Raw genomic sequence first — 16,473 nt, 5'->3', positions numbered from 1 at the left:
AATCTGTTATTATATATACAACATATATAATAGATATATGTTCACATTATATATATAACATTACTTCTCTATAACTATGTATATATATATATATATATAACATATATTATCAACTATTATACATATATTAGTTACCATTATACACACATAACATATATTAAATATTTATATAACATATGTGGTTATCGTGATATATACAGTGTGCTAATGTTAAATATATGTACAAAAGATACATTTATATAGTTTGTGCAGACTATATATAAGCGTTTTAAAAATGTATTTAAAAAACGGAAACATGAAAATCACATTACATCTTTTATGTTCTCTAAAGTATAGCAGAATAGGAACACAATAGAAACAGTGTAATAACAGTAATATAATATATATGTAATATATTGCAGTGAAATAGTGAAATAATTTCTGCACAATGTTACTTAACATGAGAACACCAAAGACTATATAAAGTAATCAATGCTTGACTTTTACAATTCGGTTATATATTAAACAGAGACATAATATTTTATAGAGACCGTAAGTTATTATTATATATATATATATATATATAAGTGAAGTGCTTAATTCCTCCATGTTAAGATTATATTTACGGTGCTCCCGAAATAATTATATATTAGTTCTCTAAACAGTGAAGAACATATTTTAATTATTCAGGATCAAATCACTATATATGGAAAACTACAAGTTCTTAAACACAGTGCTCTTATACCACATATAAGTTATTATCATGGAAACCATGTGTAAATGGATCTTAAGAAATCATAGTTTTCACATCATAAGAATAGTTATAGATTACTAACCTTTACTTATGGCGATACGATCCTCCATTTAGTTGTTGTTTGGTGTTCTTGGTTTATAGAGTAACTCTTCTATCTCCTTCCTGTTCTTACTATGCTCTTCCTTAAGTGATGGCTGATAGAACAATCTTTATGGGCAGAGATAAGGATAATGTTTATGGTCCTTTTTCTTGTTAGTATAATGCTTCCATCAAATAGTATATATATGCTCTTTCCCAAGAGTCTTAACATTTCATTGATAACTCTTCAGTCAAGAGTGATGTCATTCAAATAATGAAATAATACATTCATTCATGTCACAAGAGACATATTTCTTACAACTCATTGGAGAAACTCCACAAAACAATCTATTTATGTGTGGGAGAAAAATGAATCTTCTCTTTTCAAATTACTTTTAGTTATGTTTGCTGAAGTTTTATTTACCATTTATTAGCTTATGTTATTTGATGATATTTTTAACTCAATTATGTCGCTTTGTTATAGTGAAATCTTCTTTATTAATTGTTTAATTAGGTATTATGTGATGATATTATTTTTTAAATTTGAATTAAAAAGTTATTAAATAACATTAATTGTTATTATAATTTTTTTGAATTTTTTATTTTAAATCAATTTAACTTTGACAACTAATTCACTAATCCTATCAGCGACCCAATAACCCAGTTGAATAAGTGACCGATATAAATTTAAGAGAAAAATTCATAAAACCCCATTAAATTTTATATGTTTTGCAAGTAGACACGACAAACTATTTTTTTTTCTTAATTAATCCTTAAATTTTAACTATTAGTGAAATTAGTCCATATATACATAAAAATTTAAATTACTAACAATAAAATTGGAATTAACACTATTTTTGGACTCTATGTTATTTGATGGCTTAGAGTTTTTTTGCACAACTCCCTCCATGCACAACAGTTAAGTTAAGAGAAGATTTGCAGCAAAATTCATTTGCATCAAATCAAGGTAATAATGGTAGTATGGAAAATCGTGGAAATTGGTCATATTGTCGGGGTAATGTTTACAGAAAAGGTAGGTTGGTAACTTGGTATTAAGGTATTCTGTGCTTGAATGGTTGTTGTTATAAGCTCGTAGGATTGTTGGTAGACATATTATTATCAACTTAAAATTTTATTTACGTGGACATCAATTTTATAAATAGTTAAAGTTTAAGGGGTAATTAGAAAGAAAAAATAGTTTGTAGTATCTATTTGTAAAATATATAAAGTTTAAGGGGGTTTTGTGAAGTTTTCCTAAATTTAATAATACACATACAACTTTATCATAATATAATAAATGAGTGACATTGATATAATTTTTTATAAATAGAAGTGTAAAAATATTAATTATAAGATAATACATCCTTATGTGTGACTCATTAAGATGTTGAAAATTTATAGTTTATAGACAATTTGCTTGGAATTTCATCGGTTAAAAAAAATGTATTCATAATTAATATAATAAGAATTAATCTTATTACTAAGAAGACGTTGATTTAATAGTATAAAAACTCGTTAAATTAATAGAAAGATTATAAAATTAAATGTTCAATTTCTATGAATGACATTTACTAAGAATGAAAATCACACACCCAAAAAATATTAGTTCTTTATAAGTGAAAGAATACTCTTTGTAATATTAAAAAAGGTTAGCTTCAGCTGTTTATTGAGTGAAAGCATTTACGAGATTTTTCTTTGATATTTTAAATAAAAACAATTTTTATTTGTTAAATTTATATTTTTGACTTTTAGGATACTTTTTTCGCATTAATATTAATCCTCTAAGTAAAATATTTCCATTTGTTAAATTTCATACCCTATAAATTCACCAAATTGTAATTTATTTTATATTTTAAGAAAACGTAGAAAACTCGTGATTTATATTTAATTGGATATTAAAAAATTATATAACAAATAAATAAATAATGAAAACAATAATACTTATTATCTAATCTTTAAATAAAGTTGACGAATTAAAGACTAACTTTAAAAATAAACACCAATATTCTTTTACCCTTGAAATTGTTAAATTTTATTAACTTAAATCTAAATAGACCAGAGTTAAATATTCATTTATCATTTAGTTTCCTCTTAAAAAATCATACAAATTTTAGGTGAGTATATCATTCGTAAATAAAGCAATCCAATCATGGTTAGTAATACTGGAATAAATTACATTAATATATATTTTTCTAACCGATTACAATTAATAATATATTAATAATATGAAGGGAAGCACTTATTTATGGGACATGTATATTTTGAGCGATATGAATCATCTATTAAATGATGTCACATCCCCAATCTCAGATTAATAATTAAAAATAAATAATTAAAATAATAATATTTTAATTAGTTTGAAATTAGAAAATGAGATACGGTGTTTTTGTGGCGAGAGACACCCTAAGAATATATATGATTTTTGTTTACGTTATATATGCTACGCTAGTCACGATTCTTAGTGAATGGGATCCATTGTCCCTGAAAAGTTCCTGTCTCATGTCTCACACTAATCAGTGTTTGTCAACAAATCAAAAATAACATATCAATTTATTTTTATTTTATTAAAATAATATGTTAATTCCATATGTCAATATATGAATGAAATGAGACAGGAATGAGGACACCAAGTTGAGACAGGTGATTCCTATCTGAATCGGAACGGGATCCACTATCCCAGAAAAGTTCTTGTCCCATGTCCCACACCAATCAGTGTTTGCCAACAAGTCAAAAATAACATCTCAATTTATTTTTATTTTATTAAAATAATATGTTAATTCCATATGTCAATATATGAATGGAATGGGACAGGAATGTGGACACCAAGTTGGGACAGGTGATCCCCATCCGAATCGGAATGGGATCCGCTGTCCCAGAAAAGTTCCTGTTCATGTCCCACACCAATCAGTGTTTGCCAACAAGTCAAAAATAACATCTCAATTTATTTTTATTTTATTAAAATAATATGTTAATTCCATATGCCAATATATGAATGAAATGGGATAGGAATGAGGACACCAAGTTGGGACAGGTGATCCCATCCGAATCGGAACGTGATCCACTGTCCCAGAAAAGTTCCTGTCCCATGTCCCACACCAATCAGTGTTTGCCAACAAGTCAAAAATAACATCTCAATTTATTTTTATTTTATTAAAATAATATGTTAATTCCATATGTCAATATATGAATGGAATGGGACAGGAATGGAGACACCAAGTTGGGACAGGTGATCCCCATCCGAATCGGAACGGGATCCACTGTCCCATAAAAGTTTCTGTCCCATGTCCCACACCAATCAGTATTTGCCAACAAGTCAAAAATAATATCTCAATTTATTTTTATTTTATTAAAATAATATGTTAATTCCATATGTCAATATATGAATGAAATGGGATAGGAATGGGGACACCAAGTTGGGACATGTGATCCCCGTCCGAATCGAAACGGGATCCACTGTCCCATAAAAGTTTCTGTCCCATGTCCCACATCAATCAGTGTTTGCCAACAAGTCAAAAATAACATCTCAATTTATTTTTTTTATTAAAATAATATGTTAATTCCATATGTCAATATATGAATGAAATGAGACAGAAATGGAGACACCAAGTTGGGACAGGTGATCCCCATCCGAATCGGAATGGGATCTACTGTCCATGAAAAGTTCATGTCCTATGTCCCACACCAATCAGTGTTTGTCAACAAGTCAAAAATAACATTTCAATTTATTTTTATTTATTAAAATAATATGTTGATTCCATATGTCAACATATGAATAAAATGAGACAAGAATATGGACACCAAGTTGGGACAGCTGATCCCTATCCGAATCTTAGTACACCACATAACATAACTTGCTTTTCCTGTTGCCGCCGCGTTTCTCGCTCTCTCTCCCTCTCTCCCACGAATCTTGAAGGTAATAAATATCATTTTTTTATTAAAATTTCCATGTACTTTTTACCCAATTCATAGTTTCTGTGAGTATTCTTGTGTTGTACCAGAATATAGGTTTGTTTTTTTGTATAATCCAAAGCATTGCTTGCACTGAATGATGTTATGGCGCAGAATTTGAATCTAATGAGAAGGGTTTTAGCCTATAGAATCTTGACCCATTTATCATGTTCTGCAAGATATTTTGCTCATTCTTCTTATTCAACCACTGATTTTAGAGTTCAACATGAGGGTAATTGTAACATTAGAAATGTCAATGATAAAAGTGATGGTTTTCGGAAAGTGGGTTCCGGGTTTCAAGGGGAGTTAAGTTTTGGTGCAAGTGTGAATTATAATGTAGAAGATGAGGGTGATGATGACGACGAAGTTGGTGAAGAAGAGGGTTCTAGTGATGATGAAAGTCTTGAGCTTATCGGTTCCTTTCGTGGAAATCACAAACAGAGAGAAAATATTGCAAGAGTTGAAATTGATGAAAATGAATTTAGACACCCTTTGGTGTAGGAGATTTGTAGGTTAATTACTCTCAGGTCTGCTTGGAATCCTAAACTTGAAGGACAATTGAGGCATTTATTAAGAAGCCTCAAGCCCCCACATGTTTGCGCCATTTTGCGCTCACAATTTGATGAACGGGTTGCTTTGAATTTTTTCTATTGGGCTGATCGGCAGTGGCGCTACAAACACAACACTATTGTCTACTATACACTGTTAGATGTCCTAAGCAAGACCAAACTGTGCCAGGGTGCTAGGCGGATTCTTCGCCTTATGACCCGCCGGGGAATTGAATGCCCACCTGAAGTTTTTGGCTATGTAATGGTATCTTATAGTCGTGCAGGCAAGTTGAGGAATGCCTTGAGAATTTTGACCTTGATGCAGAAAGCTGGAGTTGAACCTAGTTTATCTATATGTAATACTGCCATCTATGTGTTGGTGAAGGGAAATAAATTGGAAAAGGCTCTGAGGTTCTTGGAACGAATGCGGATTACCGGAATCGAACCTGATATTGTAACTTATAATTGCTTGATCAAGGGTTACTGTGATTTACATCGGAGTGAAGATGGATTGAAGCTTATTGCAGAAATGCCATCTAAGGGTTGCCTTCCTGATAAAGTAAGTTATTATACCGTGATGGTTTACTTCTGTAAGGAGAAAAAAATTGAAGAGGTCATGCAGTTAATGAAGAGCATGGTTTCGGATAGTACATTAATACCAGATCAGGTTACATATAATACACTTATCCACACGCTTTCAAAGCATGGGCATGCTGATGATGCTCTTAATTTCTTGAGGGAAGCAGAAGACAAAGGTTTCCACATTGATAAGATTGGGTACAGTGCAATCGTTCACTCCTTCTGTAAGGAGGGGAGGATGGAGGAGGCAAAGAGTTTAGTGAACAATATGTACTCAAGGGGTTGTATTCCCGATGTGGTGACATATACTGCTATTATCAACGGATTTTGTCGCACAAGGAAGATAGATGAAGCGAAAAAGATGCTGCAGCAGATGTATAAACATGGGTGCAAGCCAAATACTGTTTCATATACAGCTTTGTTGAATGGTCTCTGTCACAATGAAAAATCATTAGAGGCAAGGGAGATGATAAATGTAAGTGAGGAGCATTGGTGGACCCCAAATGCTATCACATACAGTGTTGTGATGCATGGGCTCCGTAGGGAGGGAAAATTGTCCGAAGCCTGTGAATTGGTTAGGGAAATGGTTGAAAAGGGATTTTTTCCAACACCAGTTGAAATTAACCTGCTAATACAGTCTCTCTGTCGGAATAAGGAAGTTGTAGAAGCTAAATTATTTTTACAAGAATGTCTGAATAAGGGCTGTGCTGTCAATGTTGTAAACTTCACTACTGTAATTCATGGTTTTTGTCAGACCGGTGACATGGAAGCTGCTCTATCGATGCTAGATGACATGTATTTAAGCAATAAACATCCTGATGCAGTCACATACACAGCATTGGCTGATGCATTGGGGAAGAAAGGTAGATTGGACATGGCTTCTGAGTTGATTGTGAAGATGCTCAGCAAAGGTTTGGATCCTACTCCTGTAACATACCGGACAGTCGTACACCGTCATTGTCAATGGGGTAGAGTGGATGATATGTTGAAATTATTGAAAAAAATGCTTGCTAGGCAGCCCTTTGGAACAGTATACAATCAGGTTATCGAGAAACTTTGCGCTTTTGGGAATCTTGAAGAGGCTGACAAACTTCTCGGGGAGGTTTTGAGAACAGCATCAAAAGTTGATGCTAATACATGCCATGTTCTGATGGAAAGCCATCTGACTAAAGGGGCCGCTATGTCAGCATATAAAGTGGCGTGTCGGATGTTTAGCCGAAATTTGATTCCGGATTTAAAGCTCTGTGAGAAAGTGGGCAAGAAACTGATGTTAGAAGGGAAGTTGGTGGAGGCCGATAACCTTATGATACGACTTGTTGAACGTGGAATACAACAAAATGAGATGCATAGCGAAGTTAGCTGCTATTCTAAGCTTAAAAGTTAAAGGATGGTCCTATTTTAATTCTGTTTATCATTTTCCTTTGTTGGCAATCCATCTTCTGCTCCAAAATGAGCTATAAATGGAGGGATCAAAATCATGTTTTATCCTTTATCAATTTCAAGTTCATTTCCAGATTTCTCTCTTTTATGGCTACAATGATGTGCATAGCATTTTTCCCTCATCTATTAAGAAATGTAATGTGAAAAGGAATATAGGAGGAGGATTGTTCTTTTAGATTGTTTAGATGAATTGATATTTGATAAAAGTGACAAAGTGAATACATTGTTTAAAGAATTACAGCAATCAGGTGTCATGATAATTGTAACCAGTTACATCACAATTAGATGTTATAAGCAGTTACATCTTTTTTAAATAGACAATTAAATGAACAATGTAAGTCATATGTGCAGAAAGCCTTGTTAGGGATGGCACGAGGAATGAATGAGTCACGAGGAATGAAATGAAAGAATCAAATAGTACTAAAGTATTACATGCATGTATCATTTCAATTAAATAACAAGTTCTGTTCACAAGTCTAATAATGATGTGTTGTGACTTGTGTCCAATACTTTGTCAACTTAGTAAATGCATTTATAGAAGAACCTCTTGAAGAAATATGATAAAGGCCAAGAAGGTGATACTCATTTTCCAAATATTTGTTCCTATGATGCAGTCATATGGAGAGCTACCAAGGAAAGCTCGTTTGTGTTTGTAAGTGATTCTACCATTTATCTCCTCTCTTACTGGAAAAGTTTTTGTCAGAAGCTAGAAATTTTAGCTTCTGTCAAACATGTTTGAAGTTGAATTATTTTTATTTTACAGTTACTTATGTTATTTATCATACTATGTAGTGATTTTTCAATTGTCATTTAATTTTATTGTACATTGAACCATGAATCAGGTAAAGGAGTATTATTACTCTGACTCATAAGATCCTCATAAGACAAGGATGCAAGGGTGTACTGGAGTAGCAATGATGGGTTCTTTGCAACAACCTTGTTGGACCAAGGGGCTTAATTTCCCTGCAAAAGGGTGTACCAGTAATGGATTTTCACATCAAGTAAAGTTTTCTAATGTGAAGCCATGCAAAGCATCTCAAATTGAAGGAAGTGTAGTCACTGGGAGGCCATCATCTCTGTCTGTTCCTGTCCAAGAAATTGGAGGTAATTATACCTTCTTTTCAACAAGTGTTGTCTGTGATTGACTAGCATTATATTTTTGGATGGATAAATTCCCATTCTTCTAAAATCTTAATTTTTATCTTCTATGTTCATTGTAGATATCTTGTTTTGTGGCAGTGTTTTAGATATGATTTCCTATATGGTGTTAACTTAAAGTAATATGAGTATTGCAATATCAACAACTTGAACAATCTTATTTTTGATTTATGGTTGAGTAAACCTTTTTTTATAATAATGAAGTTGATTGGAAAATTGTTTCTGCACTCTTTTCTCATGGTCGGTGTTCAAAATATTCGTTCAGTTCAATATCTTCATATCGTTATATCAAATCAATACACCCTTGTTTATATTTATGTATTTTGGATGATCTATTTTGCTCATGTAATTACATGCAAATATCAGGTGATGGGAGCAGATTCCTCGACCATGGCTTGAGTGAAGCCGATCCTGACGTTCATTCAATTATTAATAAGGAGAAGGACCGACAGTATAAAAGTCTTGAGCTCATTGCTTCTGAGAATTTTACATCTAGAGCAGTGATGGAAGCAGTTGGTTCATGCCTCACAAACAAGTACTCAGAAGGACTACCTGGTAAAAGGTAAGTTCTTCTTCTACTTCTTCCATTCCTTTAAAGATGATAATTCTGTTAAATGTTTCCTTCCTTTTCTGTTTCTATATTTGCATTGATTGGACTCATTATTATGCGTATAAGGTACTATGGTTGCAACGAGTACATTGATGAGCTTGAAATCCTATGTCAAGAAAGGGCGTTGGCTGCATTTCATGTAGATGGAAAGAATTGGGGTGTAAATGTCCAACCATTATCTGGTTCCCCAGCTAATTTTGCTGTGTACACTGCAGTTCTTAAACCGCATGATCGAATAATGGTACGCTATTATTTTCCATCACTTGATTTTAACTATTCCAAAATGACGGTCAATCTTGTGATTGTCCTAATGTATTTTTGTAAGTTACCTGGGTTTGGACTTGCCTCATGGGGGACATCTTTCTCATGGATTCATGACACCCAAAAGGCGTGTATCAGGCACATCCATTTATTTTGAATCTATGCCCTATCGACTTGATGAATCAACGGGTTTGTTCATTTTGTCATCTAATTTGTTGCAGATGTATTGTATAATTGTGGGGTAACCTAACCTTTTAGTGTGCTTTTTAATCACAAAATAGGTCTTATTGATTATGATATGCTGGAGAAAACTGCCATACTCTTCCGACCAAAGCTCATTATTGCTGGTGCTAGTGCTTATCCTCGAGAAATTGACTATCCTCGATTTAGAAAAGTATGTTTTGTACTTGTGCATTTTCTGGAATTTTATCTTGCTCATTATCTAATATCTCTTCAAATTATGTAATTATTTTTGTTGATAAAAAGCTAACTACATATTATATGCATCGAAAGATTGCAGATGAAGTAGGTGCTTTTCTAATGATGGATATGGCTCACATAAGTGGGCTAGTTGCTGCATCTGTGCTCAATAACCCCTTCGAGTTTTGTGACATTGTGACGACCACAACTCACAAGGTATGCCTTGAACTTTTCTATGTCATGCTTTGTATTTTGGGTTCGAAGTATAAGGGGCAAGAGGAATTTCTTTTATTTTTGTAAAAGTTTAGAACAATGGTGAAACATAATAGGAGCATAGGGATATTTTTTTCTGTGTTTCTCATATTTTGTGTGTGCCTTTCTCAAGCAATCTATTATTCATGATATTTGTTATTTATTTTGTTAGCTATTCCTCAACAACAACAAAAAAATTATGTTAGCTATTGCTTCACGTATAAAAATAAGTATGCCATATCATATGCCAACTAAGTTCCAGTAAACAACAGAAACTACTTCAAACCTGCAATATATGTTAAACCTACGCATGATGGTTCGTTCGTTCTCTCTTTAAATATAATAACTGAGTATAAGGTCCTTACTCCTTACTCTTTGGTTGTTAATCAATGTTAGGTAGTTTCTTATTCATTTTGATGAGTTTAATTTCAAATTTACTATTATTACTATTGTCTTTTACAGTATTATCTAATTATGTATATTGATGCTCATTATTCATCATGAACATAATACGATATGGATTACGGAGAGTTGCATCCGATCGTTTCTTTTTACTCTGGCTAACCAGCATTGTCTCTTTAGGGTATTGATGGTGCTCGGGCAGAGAAAATTCTTGACATGGCTTCCATAACCCTAAACAAGAATTCAGTGCCTGGTGAGACTTACTGCTTCTTGTGTATCATTTAGTTTTGCCATTTGCTTGTGATGTTTATGCTCCACTTTTTGTACTGACACGTTCTAATTACCGAAGGCGATAAGAGCGCCCTAGTTCCGGGAGGCATCCGCATCGGGTCACCTGCAATGACAACAAGGGGACTTGGCGAGAAAGAATTTGCATTAATTGCAGACTTCATTCATGAGGGTGTGCAGATAAGTCTTGAAGCAAAAAATTTGGCCTCAGGAACAAAGCTTCAAGATTTTCTGAAGTTTGTAACATCTCCTGAATTTCCTTTAGCAGACAAGGTTTCAGAGCTGCGTAGGAAAGTTGAAGCTCTTACTACTCAGTATCCAATTCCTGGAGTCTGAATGGTTTAGTTGCTTAATAAACACTAATATCTAAGTTGATTTTGAAGTTTTTTATATAATAATTGCATGCTACATTTTTGTGACTGATAATTTGTTACTTTACCTTCTTTGGCAAGTTAGTACTTTGTAATGTAGTAATCCTTGATGTTGTTGCATTTTTGCTCTAGTATGAATATTGGTGACTGTTATGCCAGCTTACTGAAGTTTAAAAATCCTTATATGTTATCTACTTGACTGTGAGATCGGTACATTTGACTCGATTTACATTTAATGTATTTATATTTTGATTTTTAAAAATATTACCATTACACATGTACCTAATTAAATAATCATGCAACAAGATTTCAATACAATAAAATGTTATAAATAATTGAAAATATTATTAAACATCATAAGTTTTAAGCTTTACTCGTAACAAAATTGTATAAAGAAACTTAAAACTTAATTAAACAACTAGTTTAGCTAATAAACAATAAACCCAAATACAATAATGACAAACATAATTATAAGTAAATTGAAAGTTTATCAACTGAATCAAAATGGTTCAATCGGTCGAGTCACTGATATTTTATGTTTAAACTGACGAGTTGCATTGATTAATAAACTATGATCATGTTTTTTTATTTGGTAATCAATTCAATTGAGTTAAAATCTAACTTTTGAATACTTATGTAATTAACTATTTGATTTCATTAATGGGCCTTTTAAACCCAACCCATAACACCAACTTCAGAGTAAACACTTTTTCATGCACTCATCAAAACCAAAACGAATCAAATTCCCATTCATTCTGCAATTTCGAAGAGACAAAAACAAACTCAGCAAAAATGGCAGTTGAAGATACCCAAAAATCAACCATCACCGATGAACAAATCACCACAAACCCTAACAACGTCAATGATCACAATGATCTTGAGGAAGGAGAGATCCTCGACGACGCCGACGATTCCTCCGCCACGTCGAAGACTCACTCCGCCGCCGTGGCCCGTAACCCGCTGGAGAATTCTTGGACATTCTGGTTCGATAGCCCTGTCGCAAAGTCCAAACAAGCCGCTTGGGGAAGCTCTATTCGAAGCCTTTATACCTTCTCCACCGTTGAGGAGTTTTGGGGGTATCAAAGTTTCTTTCTTTTATTAGTCTCGTTTGTTTAATTGGACTTCACTGAAAGCCTTTAGCTGGAAGAGGAAAAAATTGAAATTAAGCATTCAAGAGAAACTGGATTTATTGTCATGCCAGAGATGTTTTTTTGGAGAATCACCTTTTTAGAATCTAAATAAATGGTTGCTTAATTTCTTTCAACAGTTTGTATATATCTCATTTGGGATGTGTTTTTTGATTGATTTCACAGTGTATACAATTACATACATCATCCAAGCAAGTTGACTGTGGGAGCAGACTTCTATTGTTTCAAGGATAAGATTGAGCCTAAATGGGAGGACCCCATTTGCGCTAATGGGGGAAAATGGTCTGTGTCCTTTTCTCGGGGGAAATCTGATATTAGTTGGCTATATACGGTATACTTTAATATCTTTGATGTATGAAACATTGAGGTCACTGGTTTAACAGATGCTTTTTTATGAAACTAATAATACCGTTTTTCTTGTTTTGTGAAAGTTGTTGGCAATGATTGGAGAGCAATTTGATCATGGAGATGAAATTTGTGGAGCGGTCGTCAATGTGCGTGGTAAGCAGGATAAAATCTCTATTTGGACTAAGAACGCTTCCAATGAAGCTGCTCAGGTAACACCCTTTTTCTTAGCTTCTTTGTTTGAAGGGAGATTGGGGAAGGAGTTCAAGCTCTTAAGAGTTTATGTTGAATAGTTAGTTTGGGTATTTAGCTTGATGTTGAACTAAAATTATCATTTTCCAATGAAAGGATGCCAATGAAGGAACTAGACAAGATAGGTCTTGTGAATTGTTATTGCATCATTTAGGGCTACTTACTATTGTTATTATGTATGAATTTAAATTACACATTCTTAGTTCAGTACTAATTTGTAAATTAAATGTTTCTCATTCTTTTTCCTTTGTTTCTCATTCTTTTTCCTTTGTTTCTCCCCTCAGTGTCTATTGTTCTGCCAGTAGAATATTTTGTAATCTTTCATGTTATGTGGATCGCTTAATTTTCCTTTATCTTATGACAGTTGTATATAATTTACTCTTGAACATTCCAAGCTGGCCTTGTGTTATTGCAGTCAATATTAGCAATAGACAAACAACTGCAGGGTATTTAAAATTTGGGGTTTACTTGTGAGGTTCTGCATTATTTGCTTGTGCTTCTAACTGTTTGCATCTTGTGTTAAATTCTTGTGGCAACTTGAGGAACTTCTGTTCTTTTTTCAGATGAGCATTGGAAAACAGTGGAAGGAGTTTCTTGATTATAATGAGTCCTTGGGCTTTATTTTTCATGTAAGTAGAAGTATCTTTGTGCTTTTGCTTTTAAACTACTACACTTTTTTCTTAAGTCATGGGTTAACTTGTTATGTATTTGTTTATCTTGTTCTGTGTTGCTATTTCTTCAGGAGGATGCAAAGAAGCATGACAGATCTGCTAAAATTAGATATCTCATATGACCTGTATAGCATTCAATCCTGGTAGCAAGCAGAATGTGGTAACATGTTCTATATTGGTAGACGCCCTGCATTCTAAGCCTTTTTCATTTCTCGTCTTCCGTAGTATTTTCATGTATCTGAAAACAGTCTCTTTGCTTGCGAGAGTAGGCTACTATCCCGAACCCTATTAGATAAGAGTCTTGGGCCTTGAGCCACCCTTTTGGTAGTATTGTCATGTATTCCAAGAATATTTTTGACTGAAAGATGATAAGTAACACAGGGATTTAGTTAATTGCTTATAGGTTCAATCTGACAGTAGTTGCTTGTTGGAAAAATCCCGTTTTGTTGTTGTGGTACATATATTGTCCTGCCAGTACATTAATTACGCTTGAAGCAACTTGTGCGTGGACAAGAGGAGGCAACATTATTTGAGCAACATTCTGCATTTCAGAACCGCATCTTTTTTATCATTTTGAAATCTAGTAGGGTATTACGCCATTAGGCCAATGCCTAAGGGGAATTCTCACTTTTCATTACTTGCAATTTACTCTATTTATTCTTATTATTATTTTAGAACATTTATTTCAGTTCCAAATACAATATTATATTAAATTATCTTCTAAATAATATATTAAAAGTTCTTAATTCCCAAAGCGAGAGATTAATCCGTTGTTGAATCTTGAGGCAAGCCTTCTAAAGTAAGTGTCACAATACAAAACGAGTTTAAGTTTAATTGATTTTTTTGTTTTTTGTTTTAATTTCATATGTTTTAGCTACTACTCCCATCATATCTAAGTTAAGGTGTAAGACTTGGCCAACTTTACATTTCTTAACTTTGATGATTTTATGGAGCTAGTTTTTCTTTTTAATTTACATTAACTCACTAGTATAAAATGAGAAAGTGGGAGCATTGTTTTTTAAACTCACTAAATTTACTAGACACACCAACAATGAAGCCTTTTAATTTAATAAATTTTGTTTTTTTAAAAGTAAAACCAAATTACCAAGTACAAAGTTAAATAATCTAAGTTACAAGTTGTACAGAGGTTCTTTTGAAGCCTAAGATTTTATTCTTTTTTCTAATTATAATTTAGGTGAGTTAGATTATGGTGTCTCACCAAATATAAGGTAGAGCTTACCACTTACAGATATATGTATGTATTAAGCATTAAAGAATTCCCCACATAATCCGTACTAGTTTGGCCAACTTTTATTGACTCTGATATTATTCATGTACTTCAACATATCTAATTATTCTTATGGTAATCATATTCCGAATTGAACATTTTGAATCATTAAATTTTAGGTTGCAATGTAAAGAATGTATAAGGTCGGGAAAAGAGACAAGGATAAACTTGTGAATGGTGAGAATAGGGATGGCAACGGGCGCGGGTACTGCTTTCCATGACAAAACCCACAATATTTATGGGTACCCGTGCGGGTAGCGATTTATAATGTACTAATTTGAATTCAATAGAAGCAATATGGAACAACATATGCGAATGCGCGAGTATATTGTTATTTTTTGTACTATTAAGAGTATTCTCTCACCCTTTTGAGTAAGAAATTAATCTATTTCGGGATGCATTGTTATCTCTTCCTAGGAATGGCAATGGGTGCAGGCAGGCGTGAGTAGTGTTTTCCCGTGCCCAAACCCACAATATTTGCGGGTACCCGTGCGGGTACCTGTGCGAGTAGCAGGTATTTGTGGATACCCAACGAGTTTTTAATTTTAATTATATATTTATATAATTTGTAATAATCAATTTGTAAAAATAATTGTTATATGAATAATATGTGTTGTGCAATGACTTATATCTCTAGATAACAACAATACAAGTTATAGACTTGAGCTGATGGAAAGGGGTTGGGGTAAAGGGTTATATTTTTTTATGTTATGTAAACCTAATGTAACAAGGAGAAGAATAGTCAAACACTAATGCTAATTCTCTAATAATATAGTGGTAGCCGCTCAACATTCCCGGGGACGTAAGCACAATTGGCCGAACCTCGTTACCAAATCTCTTATGTTATTCTCTCGTCTCTGTACTCTTTACTATTTAATTGTTCGCTTGTTCCCAACAATTGGTATCAGATGACTCTTAACCCAGGTGCCAAATTTGAGGTGGGGAAGTTCGATGGAACTGGTAATTTCAGATTGTGGCAAAGGAGGGTTAAGAATGTGTTGGCTCAACAAGGTCTATCAAAGGCACTGCCTGTGAAGAAACCAGAGGGTATGGATCAACTAGATTGGGAAGAGTTGAAGGAGAAGGCTGCAGGTACCATACGACTCTGTCTATCATATGAGGTGATGTATCATGTTATGGATCTGACGTCACCAACAGAGGTATGAGAGACATTAGAGAAGCGGTTCATGTCGAAGTCTCTAACAAATAAGTTGTATTTGAAATAGAGACTTTATGGCCTGAAGATGCAGGAAGGTGCTGATTGCAACAACATCTCAACAATTTTAATCAAGTGATCAATGACTTGCAGAAACTTGATGTGAAGGTTGATGATGAGAACAAAGCAATAATATTATTGTGTTCTTTGCCAAATTCCTATGAACACTTGGTGACAATATTGACGTACGGGAAAGACTCAATCAAACTGGATGAGATCACATCTGCGCTTTTATCCCACACTCAAAGAAGACAAAATGTAGGTGAAGGGTCTTAGAGTGATGGTCTGTATGTGAAAGGGAGCCAAGCGCGTGAGAGGAGACAAGGTAGGGGAGGTCCTGCCAAAGGGAAAAGACCAAATTCCAGGGGTAGAACACCAGTAGATTGTTATAAGTGCAAACAGACTGGGCATTACAAAAAGGATTGTCCCAATGAATGGAGTCCTAGCAAGTCGGTAGGGAAAGAT

At 33.6% G+C, this 16,473-nt stretch overlaps 3 protein-coding genes across 3 annotated transcripts; all 3 read left to right on the top strand.

The window, feature by feature from the left end:
- Window positions 4,865-7,270, top strand: LOC109344576 (pentatricopeptide repeat-containing protein At3g04760, chloroplastic-like). The gene is made up of 2 exons (XM_019583340.1): window positions 4,865-5,218; window positions 5,261-7,270. The coding sequence occupies exons 1-2, from the start codon at window positions 4,865-4,867 to the stop codon at window positions 7,268-7,270; spliced, it is 2,364 nt and encodes a 787-aa protein (XP_019438885.1).
- Window positions 8,148-11,259, top strand: LOC109344575 (serine hydroxymethyltransferase 3, chloroplastic-like). Its single transcript, XM_019583339.1, has 9 exons — window positions 8,148-8,430; window positions 8,851-9,046; window positions 9,161-9,335; window positions 9,427-9,544; window positions 9,637-9,749; window positions 9,869-10,031; window positions 10,490-10,503; window positions 10,610-10,682; window positions 10,779-11,259. The coding sequence occupies exons 1-9, from the start codon at window positions 8,217-8,219 to the stop codon at window positions 11,051-11,053; spliced, it is 1,341 nt and encodes a 446-aa protein (XP_019438884.1). The 5' UTR covers window positions 8,148-8,216; the 3' UTR covers window positions 11,054-11,259.
- LOC109345243 (eukaryotic translation initiation factor 4E-1-like) lies at window positions 11,825-13,978 on the top strand. Its single transcript, XM_019584121.1, has 5 exons — window positions 11,825-12,164; window positions 12,402-12,567; window positions 12,668-12,793; window positions 13,397-13,462; window positions 13,576-13,978. The coding sequence occupies exons 1-5, from the start codon at window positions 11,881-11,883 to the stop codon at window positions 13,624-13,626; spliced, it is 693 nt and encodes a 230-aa protein (XP_019439666.1). The 5' UTR covers window positions 11,825-11,880; the 3' UTR covers window positions 13,627-13,978.

The sequence above is a fragment of the Lupinus angustifolius genome, chromosome LG04 (assembly GCF_001865875.1).
Source record: "Lupinus angustifolius cultivar Tanjil chromosome LG04, LupAngTanjil_v1.0, whole genome shotgun sequence".
Lineage (NCBI taxonomy): Eukaryota > Viridiplantae > Streptophyta > Magnoliopsida > Fabales > Fabaceae > Lupinus > Lupinus angustifolius.
Note: the sequence above shows the minus strand (reverse complement) of the source record. Positions and strands in the feature narration are given on the sequence as shown.